This window comes from Mercenaria mercenaria, chromosome 17, assembly GCF_021730395.1.
Source record: "Mercenaria mercenaria strain notata chromosome 17, MADL_Memer_1, whole genome shotgun sequence".
NCBI classification, from domain to species: Eukaryota; Metazoa; Mollusca; class Bivalvia; order Venerida; family Veneridae; genus Mercenaria; species Mercenaria mercenaria.
In genome coordinates this window covers 14,211,344-14,229,644 of record NC_069377.1, presented here as the reverse complement: position 1 = coordinate 14,229,644, position 18,301 = coordinate 14,211,344, and the positions used below count along the sequence as shown (strand labels likewise).

The 18,301-nt window shown below is 34.2% G+C and overlaps 1 protein-coding gene across 1 annotated transcript; it reads left to right on the top strand.

Annotated features, from left to right (window-relative positions):
* Window positions 1-301: 301 nt before the first annotated feature.
* LOC128550302 (E3 ubiquitin-protein ligase rnf8-like) lies at window positions 302-6,171 on the top strand. The gene is made up of 5 exons (XM_053529105.1): window positions 302-442; window positions 554-738; window positions 1,202-1,378; window positions 2,663-2,779; window positions 3,069-6,171. The coding sequence occupies exons 2-5, from the start codon at window positions 655-657 to the stop codon at window positions 3,249-3,251; spliced, it is 561 nt and encodes a 186-aa protein (XP_053385080.1). The 5' UTR covers window positions 302-442; window positions 554-654; the 3' UTR covers window positions 3,252-6,171.
* Window positions 6,172-18,301: the final 12,130 nt, after the last annotated feature.

The following is an 18,301-nucleotide window of genomic DNA, read 5'->3' as shown; positions in this document are numbered from 1 at the left end:
AACTAGAATTTCAACACTGACACTGTAAAAATGTTTGAAGCCTAGACCGACATGCGTGTTGAGAACCACACTGATACAGATGTTTCATTAGACTTAGTATCAATTAAATTAATCTGAATATAATATGTCGTTTTGGCATTACCTATTAAAGCACAGATTTATATTTCGTCTTTCTTCATTTATGTAAATCGATGTTCTTTTGATGAATCTATACATATTCACACCTGACTTTGGCAAATGATAGACATAAACCGGATAAAATTCAATATTGATTTTACTAGTTTAAGTTGTCGTTCTTCCTTCTTTCGGTTTTGAATTATATCATACGTTGGTTTGGAATACCGAAAACTGTATACTTTAAAAAAACATGTCATATAGTGCAACCGATTCAATATGCTATAGTCGTCAGCCGTTACGGCAAGAAAAAATGCTGATGAAAGAGGTAACGATTTATTTAATAAAAATAATGTGGTTTTGCTACTGTTATTCTACATTTTGGTATTGTTTATCATTAGCACACCAGGAACTATATCATATTACTTGCCTTTGCCAGATTATAGACCGTCCTTAGTGACGGCCACAAGAGGTTCCTCAACTGTTGGAAAGAAACGGCAAGAAAGAAAAGCTAGAGGGTGTGTTACTCCGGAAGAAAAAATGATTCAGAGTAGAAAGGATAACGTTGAAAACAGAGACGAATCCCAGGAAAGCAGGCAACAAACTTTTAGGGACAACTGGACGGTATTTTGTACAGTAACAAGTTCATTTTGATACACTGGGGTAGGAGGGGCGGGGCGGGGGCTTTTTTTTGTAGCAAAAAACATTCTGGCTTCAATTTCTATAACAAAATCTCTAAAAAGAAATTTCTGTCTCCAGGTCAGATTAAAAAGAGGATTGGGGAGGGAATCTGGTTCCATATAAGTGTGTGTGTGTGTGTGCGTGCGTGTGCGTGTGTGTGTGTGTGTGTGTGTGTGGAGATATCTGATATAAAGAGCAGCTTAATAAGTGCAAATTGATTACATCTTTCGAGCCAAGATGGCGAGTTGTCTTTGCAATATTTTGTCAATAAACTTGGAAAGCATAATGCAATTTTCAGTAGTTTCATTATATTTGATTGATTATCTTTGTGATCAAAATATAAGATTAATTTATCATTATCTTGTCAGTTAAAGGAACTGATTTTCTTGCATATAATCCTATTCAGATGGAAGAACTTGCTAGATCTGAGAAAAAGCGGTTAGAGCAAGAGATAGACAAAACAATGGAAATGCTTATGAAGAAACACAAGCAAGAAGTTGACAAAATAAAAAATGATCTACACAGACAACACAAGAAGGAGATCGACGAGATAACAAATGCTAAAAACAACAAACATGACAAGGTAGGATTATAAAGATGTAAACAGTTCATTTTGTGTGAGAACAAAAATAATATTTGAAATAAAATACACCAAACATTAATTTCATAGGGAAATAAGGGAACAAGGAAACCTTTTTCTTTCTGAGCTGATAAGAATAACTAGGTATTTCTGACATTTGAATGTAATTATAACATGTGGATGTATCTCAACAAAATGGCTGAAGAAAGACTTTCCCATATATTGAACTGAATTAACGTTCAGGAAATTTAGGTATTAGTGCCGAAAATGCAGATTGTTTCCTAGAGTTCTTTTCTGTAGCTATAAGCGTAATTAAGGAGTGCTTAACTAGATTTTAAATAAGTTAGTAATAATGTACTAGAAAATGTGCAATTACAAACGAAACGCCATTAGGTTTAGGTTGCCGGCTTGCTCTTTGCAATTGAAGGAAAAGGCAGGGAGCCAGGAACTGGAGATGTCAGGCGTTTTAGGTAGTTTTTGATAGTAAAATCCTATGGTAATACTGTCTCGCCGAGGCGAGCCGGCATAACGGCTGAGTTCCGACGCTAAAAATGGTCACAAGTTTGCATTTGCGCATGTGTATATCTCTTGCAAAAAAGTCATCCACGTTGTATGCATTGCTATTTTTACTTTGTTTACATTTCATATTCATTTCTTGATGTTTACAATGAAATATAATTTCTCTCAAATAAGAATAAATTGCTTTCTTCTCGTCCAACATGTGTTAGGTCGCAAAAAGAACTTCTAATCAGACTTTTTAACATCCGTTTTAGATTTTTTTGACATTCCCCGTGTTAGATCAAGAGTAACTTGTGTAAACAGGTGTGTCGAACTAAAGTTAAACTATAATGTCATAAACCATATGGAATTTTGTCAATGTATGATACAACTATTTTGGTTATAGTAAGCGTCTGTAGCCTGCCCGCTTAGCTCAGTAGGCAAGAGCGTTGGTCTACGGATCTCGGGGCCGCGAGGTCGATCCTCGGGCGGGGCGTATGTTCTCCGTGACTACTTGATAAACGACATTGTGTCTGAAATCATTAGTCCTCCACCTCTGATTCATGCGGGGAAGTTGGCAGTTACTTACGAAGAACAGGTTTGTACTGGTACAGAATCCAGGAATACTGGTAAGGTAAACTGTCCGCCGTTACATGACTGAAATACTGTTGAAAAACGGCGTTAAACCCTAAAAAACAAAAACAAACAAACAAAAGTAAGCGCCTGTATTTGGCCAATATTAGGTACAACAAATCACAAATCAATTTTCATTGTTATTGATCACCACAGGAAATTACGAGAATGCAAAAAGAGTTGCAAGACATGCGGTCGAAGAAGGAGTTGGCAGAACAAAAACTTGAAGACGCTAGAAAATGCCTTGGTGGTCTTAGTGATACCGAGAAAGTGGCAAGTATTCATTTCAAAGGACTTTTTACCTTGTCAGCATCAGTCTACGTGCTTTTCAATACAATGAAAAGCATATTTCATTAGAACATGCTTCTGTAACTTGTATGTTTTCCTATGTTTTTTAAGCAAACCTGATTGACGACCTGTTATTAAGAGGTAAAACAAAAACAAATGACACCTACCTCTCTGTGACATTTCCGTCCTGCATTTTGTGAAACCGTCACCATTGTAATAAACGCACCACCAGACGATGTTTACCACAGTGATATCATTTATTATGCTATTTCAGGTTGCCTCCAATAATGCATTCATGTGCTGCTGCATCTGCATGGAAAGGCCAAGTAACTCATTTTTGATGCCATGCGGTCATACATTCTGCATGGTCTGTGCAGAGGCTCAAGAATCCGAGTTAAACGGAAAGTGTTCAGTTTGTAGGCAGACAATTGAATGTGTTCGACAGATTCATTCGTGAATGAATACTAACATGTTTCTATGCATCCTTAGTAAAATGGTTTTCATATGAATGATTTTTTATTTGACCAGCAAACTGTAGGATAATTACTAATTTTTTAAAAAAAATGGTATAGTGCGCCATATTTGTTTGACTTGGGTTGTATTGTTGGTTAATAGACATTGAGTGGTGTTGCTTTTTTATTTGTTGTTTTAAGAAAATATAATTTTAAATCAACATTTCTTTATGCCCCCCGCCATTCGATGTCCGTGCGTGCGTCAGTCCGTCCGTTTTTCCCCATCTCGTAATCAAAGAGTTTATAGATGTACATTATTATAGGTGTTATTACTATGATTTCTACTGAGGTTATGTTGCAAAGTTTCGAACAATCTCTTTAATGTCATTTTATGATTATGCATAACTTTATCATGACATCAGGAGTTATAACTGACCAATCAGAGAGCTGCATTTTCAAGTACCTGCCAGTTTCTACTTGGGTAAAACGAAGTATTTTTACAATGAACATATAGTGACTTTAGAAATAAATATCACATCATTTCAGAAATCAAATAATAATTTTGACTGCACATGCCACAGATGATGCTACAAACTACAAATTTATAAGGTTTCATTGAAATATTATATATATTTTATACTTTAACTTTAATTTAAAGTTTGAAATTTTACACAGGGAGTCTATGATGATGTCCGAGTAAAATGTAATCAATACCCAAGTGAAATAGAATCATTCCGCAATGTTTCGGACATGTTAACATTATGAATTAAAATGCATGTATACGAGACTTTTGTAAACATATTCTGATACAACCCTCCCCCCATCCAATAAATATATATATGGAAAAAATCCTTATTTGATTTTTTTATCACTCCTTTGATTTCGAAACTCCGTTGGAATAAAATAATTCCATACTTTAACAGTATTTTGTTTGTTAGTAGACGCTAGCAGTTTACGGATGATTATTCTTTTGAACTGTGAAAAACATTGTAAATGAGTGTTTGTTAATAAAACAAAATTAGTGTCCGATATATTTAAAGTATTAACATAAATTTCAATGTACGCCGGCGAAACTGATATTTGTTATGTATACCTTTGTTTATACACTAAAACGTCACTGTTACGCTGTAGCTTAATGGTAAGTGCTCCCGCTTTATATTCAAGAGGTCGGGAGTTCGAGCCCCACCGGAATAATTTACTTGTTTTAATTTCACCAGTTTTATTGGGGTTTTTTTTGTATGAATTTAACATGAGTTTTGCAAATATTGTCACAAAAATCATTTGTGCGAAAACTTAAAAAGGTTTTGTTTTGATGTCAGATTCCAATGTAGTCCGAGTACATCAAACTATAAAAAATGAGGGTCCAAATTAACAGGTATGAAATTTTTTAAAAGCACATATTGCTCCTCCCATTTTTCACATATATTGCATCCATAAATCTTAGAAATCATTGACCTGTGTTTTACACTTGGGAAAATATTGTTGGCTATACAAATGAGAATCAACATTAAAAAGGTTTCTACTACCACCCCTACTCTCTAGAGATGAAAAACATAAACCTTTAAAAAGCCCTAGACTGTTAGCAGTTTGGTAAAGTAAACATGGGTTTTCGAGTATTTCTGTGTTTAGTGTTTTTCTCTGTGTTCAACTCAGATCAATTACTTTTTAAAAACATTCTTGTTTTGAATTTAAAACAAAAATGTTCATGTAAATGGTTATTTATCATTCTCCCATACCTGAGGCCTAGCATAGCAGGGTTTCTTGACCGAAATTTGGTCCCAGTTTTCCTTCCAAAATGAACGTAATTTGCATTTAGAAATTATGGATAATCATTGATACAAATGTCTTAATTGTCATAACAGAACATAAACTTACTAATACGGATCCGTAATTACAGATATTTGCACCCATTGCAATATCACCACTCCTTTGAATTTGAAGGGGCACTGGTGATTTCTCAAGGAGCTCTGACTTATCAGTAGCACCGAATTTTATATCAAGACAAGTCAAAAAGCTAAATATTTTAAAATATAAAACGAGTACTAATACAGACGCCGAGTCACGGGACAAAAAAGCCCAGAAAGCTGCCATATTGGAAGGAGGCTTAAACTTGTTGCATTATCCTACGACCGGGCATAATTTGCAGTGCGGCTCTGTGGCAAGTTTTGCATAGATCTTTTAAAAGATGAATTTCATTTTCGGGCAGTATTTTCTTCACAGAAGTACCTACTTATTTATTTAGCAAAGTTGGTCAGGCGTTTTTTCTATTTTCTGATGGTCGTGTCAATTTACTTTAGAGAGATCCGTAACCGCACATAAACATATCTAAAGCTGAAATTGTATTGTACTTGCACTGAATGTCTAAAATTAGTAACGATATTTTTGTGTTAGTTTGGTGTTATATAACCTGTTTGTAGCTTGTGTATTGTACTCGCACTGAATGTCTAAAGAGTAACATATATCCTTTTTAAATAAAATTTCCAAAATGAGCCGCACCACGAGAAAACTTACATTCTGCGTTTTTAAGGTCACTGATTTAACTATACAGTAACATATCTGATAGACGTAGGATGGGAGCCTAGCACTGGTCTTTCTCAGGAATGATGTTTCGGTAAACTATCTGTCTGTGAAAATAGCTGAAATATTGTTGAAATCTATTAGTAAACCAAAAGAACATATAAAACTAGAAAATTTGTTGCAGGTCATTGTTGATTAATCTGCATGATAGGTCCATCATCGATCTCGTGTAAAGTAATGTAATAGTATTTTAGTGCCTTGTTAAATTTAATACATTTAAAATGTAACTGTTACTCTGACCAAAAACTATTTTTGTAAGTGCCTACATGTTGAAAATCCCAATTTTGTTTGTTTTTTAGAACACTTTAAACTAGACTAACATTGTTTTATTACTAAATTAAAGTTTACATAATATATTGTGTTCTTTCTTTTCTCTTTTAACCATGCTTGAAATAATTTTGCTACAGAAGTGGTTCAATCTGTATGAAGAATATACAAGCCTCCTAGTGAAACCTTTATTCCAGAATACAACAGTCTTTCCCTTAACATTCTTTGTGTCTATGGTGTCTAGTGAAGAAACCAAAAAAGATCTACTGTGTAGCATTTTTGAGACGACACCACAAGATAGAAGCAAGAACATGACACTTGTACTGCAGAAAATGGAAACAAGGTTGAAATTTAACTTTATCCGCCACTTGTGCACCCTTACGAAATCATAAAAAAGATGCGAACATGCCGCGAACATGCTGCGAACATGCCGCGAACATACCTATCCGCAGGAAGTATTTGCGGGATATTCGCTGCTACCCGCGATCATGCCGCGATTGATTAAACACTAGTTCGCAGGATATTCACAGGAAGACCAATGATCGCGGCACGATCGCGAGAGGAACTTAGAAGATTGTAATCTTTTGGTAAACTGTTCATGAAGAGCTTTGATAAGAGCAGGTAATTGTAGATCAATTAATTTGTAACATTATCTGTAAGGTCACAGTATGAATCTGATAAGATAATTACAACCAAATATTCTGGACATGTTTATATAGAGGGAAATCTGTATGCATTACAGACATTTTCCATATGTAAATGGTGATTCTTAGAGGATGATAGGGATATATTCTTTTTTTGTGGTAAGTAAGAAATACTTATGTTTAATATCTAATATGTCTGAAGAAACATGAGGAATTTTGAAAATGAAATAGATGCTTAAACTTTTGCAGAGCTGAATCAGATTATCTAAAAGGAAATATGAAAATGACAATTTTAGCTTCATAAGTTTGGTAAGTAAGATGTAAAGTAAAACTATGACTGATTTGTAGTCATACATATGACTTATAGGCATGCAGAGGGAAGAAAAAACATTGGGATAAAATAAATACATGCACTGAGACACTGTTATTTAATTTACAATTAACGGTTAAAATTCATACATATTTTATCATTAAAATTCAAATCATACTAAGCAGATCTATCATGATGGAAAAGTTCAGACATTGACAATTTGAATTTGTTACAGCCTCAGTGCTGAAGTTTATTCAATAAATTTATATCCCTGATTCCTGTTAATTTATTTGTTTTTGCACTTTTTCTGTGCATGCTATTTTGGTAGTCATGTTTTTCAGCTAGTTTGCGGCATGTTCGCAGCAACTTGTTCGCGGGGTGATCGCAGCAACTTGTTCACGGATTATCGCAGCAACTAGTTCGCGGGATGATCACAGCAACTTGTTCGCGGGAAGCTCACAGCTACTTGTTCGCGGGAAGTTGGCGGTAACTTGTTCGCGGCAAATCTAATTTGCATGTGAAATGTGAACACCAAACAAACATCCCGCGAACATTGCATCGATTATATGAAAAGTGTTCGCGGCATATTCGCCTGCTATTCGCGTTATGATCGCAACAACTGTTCGCGGCAAACTATAATATTTCCATAAGGGCACCACCAGAAACAATGCAATCGCAGGCCTATTGTACTTTATCTCTAATTGTTAAATTGAGCTCTAGTGTGACTTTTGGTAAGCATTTACTTGTTAAACGCAAATGTTCATTTATGCTCTGTTTGGTTTGACACTTTTTGTATTTTATCAAATCGACACGGAGAACATACGCCCCGCCCGTGGATCGAACTCACGACCCGCGATCAGTAGATCTTCACTCTCCATTTTGAGCTAAGCTGGCGGGCTATGTAATAAATTAATATAATTATGAGTAGATCGATATGCATTTTGATTGTTGAATCTTAAGGTGGCTCTGGAGCATTGACGGATTGTTAATTTTTTGAGTGTAAAAATATTTTTGAGATATTGGAAATCTGTTGTAGTGTTTTATAAAGCAAGATAAGAAGAATAGAATGTGATAAAAAATGTATTGAGGGGAGTCATACCTACTCATACCGCTTCTTCAAAATTGGCACCCATGACAAAAATATATCAGTCTTTAAAATAGTAAATTTTCTTAACAAGTAATAGTGTATTTTGTATGGACATGAAAAAGCATTAAAAGACCTGTCAGATACTTTGTTCACATCATATGGATAATAAAAAAAAGTTACGGAAGTCTAAACATTTTTAAGCTTGAAAAGTTTGCTTCCTGATATAGCCACCTTAAATAAAAATTAATCTTTGAATGTAATTTGGTAACAATAAAATACATAATGTGTAAGAAGGATTGTCTCTGATAAAACTGAAGGATAAGCGATTCCTACAGACATACAAACCTGGAACATGAATTTAGAAAAATAGATCTAGTTTTAGTGATTGTACAATAGTGTAACATTGATTCCAAATTACATTCAATGATAAAGTTGTGTTCTTTTGTGGTGCGCATTTTTACAGTTTACTTACAGTTCACTGTTAATATTTTTACTTTGATTATTTGATAATTTTGGCTTTTACTGGGAAAATAAAACGTTTATCAAGTTTGTATAAATATTCTGCCAATTATAAAGGAATTTGCAAAACTCGATTTTATAGCTTGGTCATGACAATCAGCAGTGCAGCATTATAGCCATTTGATTGACCATGTCTTATATTGGTGTTTTGTTGGCGTGCCATGCCACCAACCGTTAAAGAGGGCCTTGTACCAACCATTGGTCGGCCATTCAACAAATGTCCTCGAACTGGCTGTGACTTAGTTTAGCAGGGCTGCGACCATCCGCCGGCCATTCAGCATCGTCGGGGGTGTTGATCATTATACTATGTACGAGTAAGGCTGAACATATATTTGCATACTTGTGGACCGCCTTTGCTACATACCTCTAACACATTGGTTCGTTGTTGCGCAACAACCATAGCTCCCTCGACCCGCACCCACCCCACACCCGCCCCCCACCCCGCTTTATGGTCCGCTTCCAGCTCCTAATTGTCTGTCTTGGATTAGTACAGCCTTTTCTGGGATGGTTTCAAATTCATTGCAACAAAGCGTTGTAAGCCTTTTCCTTGAAGATATTCTTTTTATTTTTAGTAGTATTTATTAAAAGTTACGCTATGAACGAAAGAGTGCCTGGGGCGATTTAGGTGGTTATCAAACTTGGCCGAGATATTATACCCACAAACATTGTCACCAAGTTTGGTGAAGATTTGATGAAAACTGTTCGACTTAGAGGGCGGACAAGACTAAATTCGCAGTTTTTCAAGTAATTCAAGGGACATAATCCAAGAGTACCTGGAGAGAATTGGCTGGTTAAAACTGTTTGACTTAGAGAGCGGACATGCTTTTGGACGCAGCACACCGCCCGCCCGCCACGGGTGTTCACATACATGTAATACGCCCCGCTCCTTCAAAGAAGGGCATATAAAAAAATAACACATAACATACTTTTATATAAAAAAAATATATATATCAACTATTTTTATATTCTATAAACCTTGTAGATGAACACAATGTTGGTGTTTCTGTCAACAGAATAAAGGTCAGTGTCATCTGAGAAGAACTGCATTTTGACAATCTTATTTCTTTTCACAAATATTTAACAATTATTATTTTTATATAAAGAATGCGGTATCCTTTGTTCAGTTGTCATGGTATTAATTTACTTTGATTTCATATTGTTTTAACGCCAATTGTATATACCGCATTTGAAAATGAGACATATTTTGTCTGTCCGCCTCAAAGCATGACTCCATATTTTGTCTCCATACATACATATATTGAGCTGAAAAAATCTACAAAACGAGTTGTCACAAGTGATTAGAGGGGCGTTATTGCCCTTCAATTTATTCACATTTTCATGTCCTTCACATTGTATCGTCACTTATAAAAAAAGCATGATTAATGCGTGCGAAGAACATTGCCGCGTCAAATATTTTGCGCGATGTTTTAATTCTTATATTCGTAATAATTTCAGCATGTCGACAGGTGTAAAGGCTGTCGATGGTTTATCTTTGGTGGCTAATTTAGGATGTTTCGTGATGTTGCGTTGGCTTGCGCGTGGTTTATGCAACACGTTTCTTTGTGTCGTCATGGCACACACGCCAACACACCCACAACAAATTTTTTAAAGTTTCGTGTGTTGTTTTGATATGCGCGCCAACGCGACAAAACGAAACTGATAAAGATACATAGAACGCGACAGAAGGATACATATAATTTCGTATTCAACAGAGAGCTCAAGTAACGTAAAAACTTGCATACATTTGATGGATTCTAAAACTTTCATTGGAAGATAAGGCGCAGCGTTGGCAAGAAAGCGTTTTCTTTGCAGTGAAGAGAGAACGTCATTGGGTTGCTCAAAGTTACATATCAATTTTAAGTCCCTAAAGAGAGGTTTCCAGCTAGATGGAAAAATGATAACATTTTAAAAGAAAACTTCTAGAAAGAAATTGGAAAAGCATGCCAGTAATATTCTTAAGCAAACGCGACGAATGGCAAATAACGTAACGGTGTAATCGGCTCTCCAAAGGCATATCTAGCGAATTACTACCTTCGTACCTGTAAGAAATGTCAAAAGTTTAAAAATCATTACAATTTTGGTTACAAAAAATTATTGTACATAAGTCGATTGTCAGCAGTTTTACAAAAGTTTGATGGAACGGATATTATCTTACTTTTCTTATTTCTATTACTTTTTCGAGGGTGTAAGTACTCAAAAAGCCGTCAATTTCTGTAAAAATGTCCCTGATGCGAAACCAAGGTGCAGGGAACACCTTAAAATCAGGACTAAGCCTAATTTCCGGAAAAAATGTCAATTTTGCATTAAATGTGAAAATGACATACCATGTTTTTCTTAAAATGGTGTTCATAATAAAATTCTGATAAAAAATACCAGTTTTACCCAGGAAATGCGAGTTTTTCTTTGTAGGTTAGAATGTACCGGATGTCTCCGCTACTATATTCGATGTAAAATGACAATGAATAGCATCTTCTTTTCAGCATTTCCAGCCTAACATACCTTGTCTTGAAGGTCTGTATATATAGACAATCGATGAATAACAAAAATTTTGGGTTTTCCATAATGCAGTGAAACCATGGTCACGTGACTGAGATACACATGATAAAAACGATAATATTGCGTAGGAAGACATAAGCAGGTACCTACATTCACTTTTATTCTACCCAGCAGGTTCTACACAAACTTGGAAGAATATAACGTTACGTAGCTTAAAATCATCCACAGACATTCTTCTTTACAATAAAGTATCAATACAGCTTATATCTGGCATGAAAATGATCTTTACTAGGCGGGAAAATACTGATATGGACTACTTTAGGTGTATAAGAGGCATAACATTCGTTCCTTATTTGAATACTTTCTCACGAATCTCCACTTTCTTTTGAGTAGTGAATAGTTTCGTTGTAACAAAGTCGTCAAGCTCGCTTTGATGCTTTGTTCATATGAACGTCTTATCGGCTATCATCTGCATGTTTTTTTTCAATATTTACAGAAAACGTGCATATTAGCAATGAATACAATTTGTCACGGTCCAGTGGTTTTTGCCATAAGCTTCAGAATATTGTATGAGAAAATTGCAATGAAATTGTCAACTAAAAAGGTTTCAGGAAGGTCTACTTATATCTAAATTGACATTTATCCACTTTTGTATCAATTCTAGTTGGCACGGCTTCAACCTTGTTCTTTACATGTATTTTTACAAAATAGGTCAGTGTATACTTGTTTTACATGCAGAATTGCTTAAATCAATAAAATTCGACACGCTCCAGTAATTTTGCAACAAACACGAAACAAATACATGTATTGCGTCGGCATTTTAAATATTTGTACAAAACTAGAATTAAACAAAAAATAAAAAAGTTATGACAAGTACAATGAAAATCTTCACTGGTAAAGTTTCATCAAAATCGGCCTATATTTTGTTAAATACTTTATGCAGCGATGTGTTCTACATCAGAATTGTAATATTATGATATAATACGCAAGAATCATACAAAACAAAAACTCTTCTACAAAGTGCACAATCTTTCGGCTTATAACCTACACTATTGGCAAGTGTTCACTTGGTATACCACACAGCTCTTTAGTACTGGCAAAAATTCATCTGTACATCCAAATTTGGGTTTGGCTTTTGTATGTTCATTTCGTATGCGAGTTATAGTTTCAACGCTGCCTGGGAGTGGAACCGAATAATCGTTTGTATTATAAATTTCTGGCTGGTGATACAACACATTGGGACCTCATAGTTCCTTTGCTGTCGAATTCTGTGTAGATTCCATATTTGGCTAAAGTTGTGTAGATCACGCTGTATGATTGGCCTAAAACAAAATTTTAGAGCCTCCAAATGTATTCTATCGTTCATGTGTAACATTGCGTTGTTTGACATGCCTTTTTTAAAGTGGTTTCTCCAAAACCCGCAATCAGCTCCAAAACTGTTCAATCCTTTGATTTGAAGGAGACTTTCCCGTCAAGTAACTGTTACCTGCAGACATATTATCATGTTCATATCTCAAAGCTATCTGAACATCACGTACTAAAACGTCCAAGCATCTCCTCGTACAAGTCGTAGTACACGCCCTATACGTTTTACAAAGTTAAGATAAATACGCGGGTCATTGTTTGAGCAACTCGCCTCTAACTACAGAATATGTGTACAGTAACCATCAATCGCCCCATGTATAGATATGTCGAACAGTTTCATTTTGTCGTATCTATCTACGTGTATAATAAAATTCGGTCCTCTATTTATGTAAGTTCTGACAAGCTCTTAAGATTTACACCGTCGTTATCAACAATTCTCAATAACCGTCTGACTATGGATTGTGTCACATGTACATTAGTCGTCGAATCGATAAGTCTCCACAGAATTCTATATCGTAAGAAGAAAAGCCAAAAAATGTGACATAAAAACAAATGCGTTGAATTCATGACCAGGTTTCAATATACAAACAACATCACTAGCTTACTATATGCCCATGTCCTGTTGATAGACATTATTTATAACAATCCTTGTAGACGTTCACAATTGCAAAGGGCTGTTACTATACATTGCTTTAAAGTAGTTTCCGTTTCGTTTTATTGCCCCTCAATCAGTAGGATACATTGCATTATTAAGATATGTGTTTTGTCAGACAATATCTCCTTCACTAATGTCATCAATGCATTGACATTTTTAATTTCGAAAGAACGGTCAAACTTTTTTTTACTTTCTATTTTATTTATCAATTAATGTTGTTTTACTTCTATTGCAAAGGTCACCACACAATTTTCGTCGGATCACGAAAATTATACGTTACGAGCGATTTCAAGCACCATGGGTAGATTTTCTCATCGAAGAAACGGTTGTTAAAAAAGAGTTACCGAATCCCAAAGGAGCGTTTTTAATGCACTGGATTACTGCTGTGAAAGATGGCGGAGAAAAAGAATTATTATTCCGGAAAGTAACTGGCTTGCAGATTCATCAGGAAAGTAGAATATATAGTGCACATCTTGCATCTGATGAATACATGGATGCAAACTAACTTGATAAATGAAAAAAAAAAACATTTTATACTTCTTCTTTTTGATGTGCAGTTATTCAAAGAAAACAAAAAAAAAGAAAAAAAATTGGTGGAATAATGAGAGATTAGGCTAATTGTTTTTTCATCTTGTGTTTTCATTGACTGCTGTATTCTGAAGCGGTGTTATAATTTCCGTTTACCGTAACATTCGTAATCATATTTGTACTCTGCAAACTTGTATTGACCATCTAACAGAACTACAAATGTAAAAAGATGTTCGTACATTAGATTGTGTACGAAAATGGAAATTTGGTTCCTTTTAGCTCAGCTGAATCGAAGGTTCAGGGTGAACTATAAGTATAGGTGGGTGATATATCGTCTTTTATCTATCGTCCGTCGTCCAAAATTTAAGTAACATCCTCTCTGAAATAACTGGTCAGAATTACACCAAACTTAGTATGTATGAGGTCATATCTCATTCTTGCTCAAATGAGGGAGTTTAGCCTCTTTTAGAGACCGCTGGAGCTAAATATGGAAAAATACTTTATACTACTTATTCTCATGAGCCGCTTGATCGATCTTCATTAGAGACTCTGTAGCATTATTGCAACGTCCTCTCCAGATATTATGCAAATGGGGGCGCTTGTACGTGGCCTCTAGTGCTACACATAGAAAAAAAACTTTAGTCGACTTCTTTTCATGAACCACTTGATGGCTCTTCATCAAACTTGGTTTGTAGCATCATTATATGGCCTTCTCTTTACTTTGTTCAATGGGGACATTTAACGCAATTTGATCCTCTTGAACTAAAAACATAAATATCTTTAAACAATTTCTTTTTATGAAGTGATAGATGAATCTTCACCAAACTTGTTCTTCAGCATTTTAAGTCTTATGTTAGATTCCTTTAAATTGGAGTATTTTAACCCTTTAAAGGAATATTTTAGCTATAATAGAAATACTATCTATAAATGAATTTTCTGGCGGATGTTCGTTAGATTTGGTTACTATTATTCTTTTAAGGACCTCTCGGATTCGTTCAAATGAGACAGTTGACTTGTTTCATTTTCTTTAACTGAGCGCAGTATTACCATTCATGATTCAGTGTGTCATACACACATACAATATATATATCCAGGGTCAGATAGTAAATTTATGGTGAGCGACTAAGAGTCACCATGGATCTCTTCTAGTTGTAGGTTAACTTAATTATTTTGAAAATGCGACATATTTTCTAGACACTATTTATATTTAAAACAATACATTTCCACTACATCAAGAAAAATCAATCATTTAATGGAAACCTTTGTAATCTGAGTATTTTGGTGAACAACTTTAATTTTTACATTTCGGATAAATATTTGGACGCTCAAATGGAGAAAAAGTGTGAAACATTTAATTACAGTCATGTAAATACTTGTTGTTAAGAATATAATAGGAAAACAGTATTTCATCTATATACAAGGGGTTTTCTAAAAGTTGATACCAGCCTCTTAACTTTGTTATAGCTCAACGAAATTGTATGTAAGGAATATCAATAGAACGGTATATTTTAATAAAATCTGGAAAGTAGATCCCTCGGAAGCACCGAGAACAAGGCAAACATTTAAAATTGCAGACTCGGTTTGATTGAGTCTGTTCATGAGCAGTAATGGAAAATGCAACACTGCCCACGGCTTAAGCAGTATTCAATCTTCAAATCTAAATGAGCTGAAAAACCTTTAAAACGTCACCAGATATAGGTATATTTCTATATGCCGTATTTCTATACCATATGATTTTGTTTATTTTCAACCCAGTTTTTAAAAGTATTAATTAGTAAGTAAACTGCATTTGTTTAAGAATCTCTTTTTGGGATTAATTAGAGTTATCGAAAACATTTATTTCAGAAGTGATATTAGATAATTATTCTGTATTCTGCCATGCATTTCTGCAGTCTGACCCAGTTTATCATGTCAAAAAAGAACAAGATAATCATTTGCATATGCTTGACTTTTTTTAACAGGATTTCACTTTAGTGCTATTTTCCAATAGTAATGATACTTTCTATTAAATATATTAACCGAAAGTGTATATTAATAGCTTTAAGGGAGCGAACTGTATTTAATTTACATAAAGGTGCATATCTTTTCAATATATTCTCAAAAAATATTTCCTTCTAGTTTTAACAAGCGCAACAATGGTGTTATTGTACACCAATGTGTTTTGTTTTGTGTTAAAAAAGATTACCTTGCTTTACAACAATGTCATTACGAATATGTTTGAATGTCTTTTTAATATTGGAAGTGGTCGTAAAATGTGTAAATTGTAAGAAGAAATAAATATATTTTATTGCAATTTCTGTGTGACATTTACACTATAATTGTCTAATCGTATTCCAATTTTCAGAAGTGTATCTCCTGTAACTTATTTGTAAAAAGTAAGTGTTTTGTAAGAAGAGTAACTCTTCTGAAATGCATTGTTTTGATATCAGATGGAAACGCAGCTACCGGAGATAGGAATTTTGTTCTTGCTAAAAGTTAGATAAACAAATGAAGAACACGGTAAAGAATACAGACATTGTAACGAAATGTGCAAACGCCATTACAGAGACATTATCTACCTGTAGACAACGTGCCAGTACCAGATGTCGAATCAGGATCGCTGAATTCGAATAGTGGCAATAGAGATATTGTATGTACTAAAATCTCAATGACGCTACGCTTTATATATTTTTAGATACTATTCTGGAAGTTAGACGTAAATTATTGTTACAATCTTCCTGTGGCTCTATTTCATGATCATAATAATTATTCTATCAAACGTATTGATATCACAAAAAAACTTTTCCTTGTTGCACTTTGAATACAACATTTGTGATATAAATAGCTTTTAAATTGAAACGGTATGAAATATCTAGATTTAATTCTAATGATCTTTCATCGTTTACAAGGAATGCATTGTTATAAACATCGAATGGCGCTTATTATAATGTAACAAAAAAGAAAGAACAAGTAAAATGATGAAATCAGTTATCAAACAGAAAGATGAAACATGTATCACAGAAAAAAAAAACAACAATTTTTGAATCCATGTAAAATACCGCCCTCACAAGCGGCGTTGATAACTGTTGATATGGAAAATTCTCTAAATGAACACGATGCAACTGCCAATATGTTTAATGAGCAATTGTTCAGTGGTCGTAAAAGGTAAAAAATGAACCCTTGCCAACTGAAAGATGTTCCTGCAAAAACATTTGCAGCGTTCAGATTTTGTTCTTAAGTAACTTAAATCTATTTATATCACCAAATCAACATGCTAAGACATTTAAATAGACTTGCATCAGTCGTAAGAGTCCTTCGAAACAAATATCTCTACCATAAAATCCTCTTTAATAGTACTTTCTTGAAATATTTACAATATCTCTAATCTCTGACTGCTGTTGAGATGAGCCTAGTGAGAAATTGGTTTTCTGAGAAAATATCAGGGTCAATATGAAGTTATTACAGATTATTGATCTCAACATACTTTGTAAGTTTAACGTTTTAAGTTAAGTGCAAGTTTCCTTAAATTATCTCTGTAAATACCTAGTATTTCTTCAGGCCAGTTTTCAAAAGCAATACATAATGTAGGTCGCAAAAACAACGGGGATAACCACATATAATCTGCTCTTCTTGTTATGCATTGATTATCGCCCCTTACTTATGACAATATCTATACTGAGCTAACCCGCCATTTACTATTTTGTAAATAGTTGAAAAATTGTGAAAATACATTTCTTAAATTAAGTGGACAGTTAGATCGATCTATCAGTATAAACTTAATACTAAATTACGCAAAAATATAATTTTATTCATTGTACTACCAAAACCAGTTTCTACCTGGAACTTGACCCTCCTTTCTCTTTCTCTACATCTTTCATCTTCCACTCTTTTCTATTTAACTTAACATTACATATGCGATACCTGATATCATTGCAACTATTATCATTGTACGTATGCTGCTCATGCTTGCTAAGCTATTCATTCCAAGTTTTCATTTATTTCTTATTATCAACCTTCACTTTACATATTTATACTTTGTTTCACGTAGGTTTAAACCCATATAACTGAAATGTTTGAACACCGTAAGTGCAGCATTATACGACCTTCAGAAGCGAGGCATTAGTATAAGCTCCAAGCTTTCTCCTCAATTCTGTGAGCAATCATAAACACCTTTTGAAATTTGTTATGTTATATTGTATAGCTATAACTTTGTAGTGTGTATATTGTATGAATTGCATGTAATTCATTTGAAAAATAAATATTGTTTAAACCAAACCAGTTTTTAAAAGTCACAAAAATACACATAAAAGATGCGTTTTAAGAAAATGAATATATACAATTTATAGTAATAAGGAAGCGTATATTTTTTGATATTTTGATATTTTGATTGTTCACAAGGAAATGTTGAAATTTCACACACATATTAAATGCTCTTTTAGGGCATTGCAATGCAATTATTTTGTTTTTGTTGTCATTTTCTTCCCTCATAACGTTGTCGCTAGTTTGTAAATTCTAGATGTTTGTGACTTTTCAAAGATCGGTTGAAGTCAAAAAAACGAGCGAATTTATATGATAAGAAAATTTGATTTTTTTTAATTGTGAAAACTTAACAACAGCATATTGTTCTA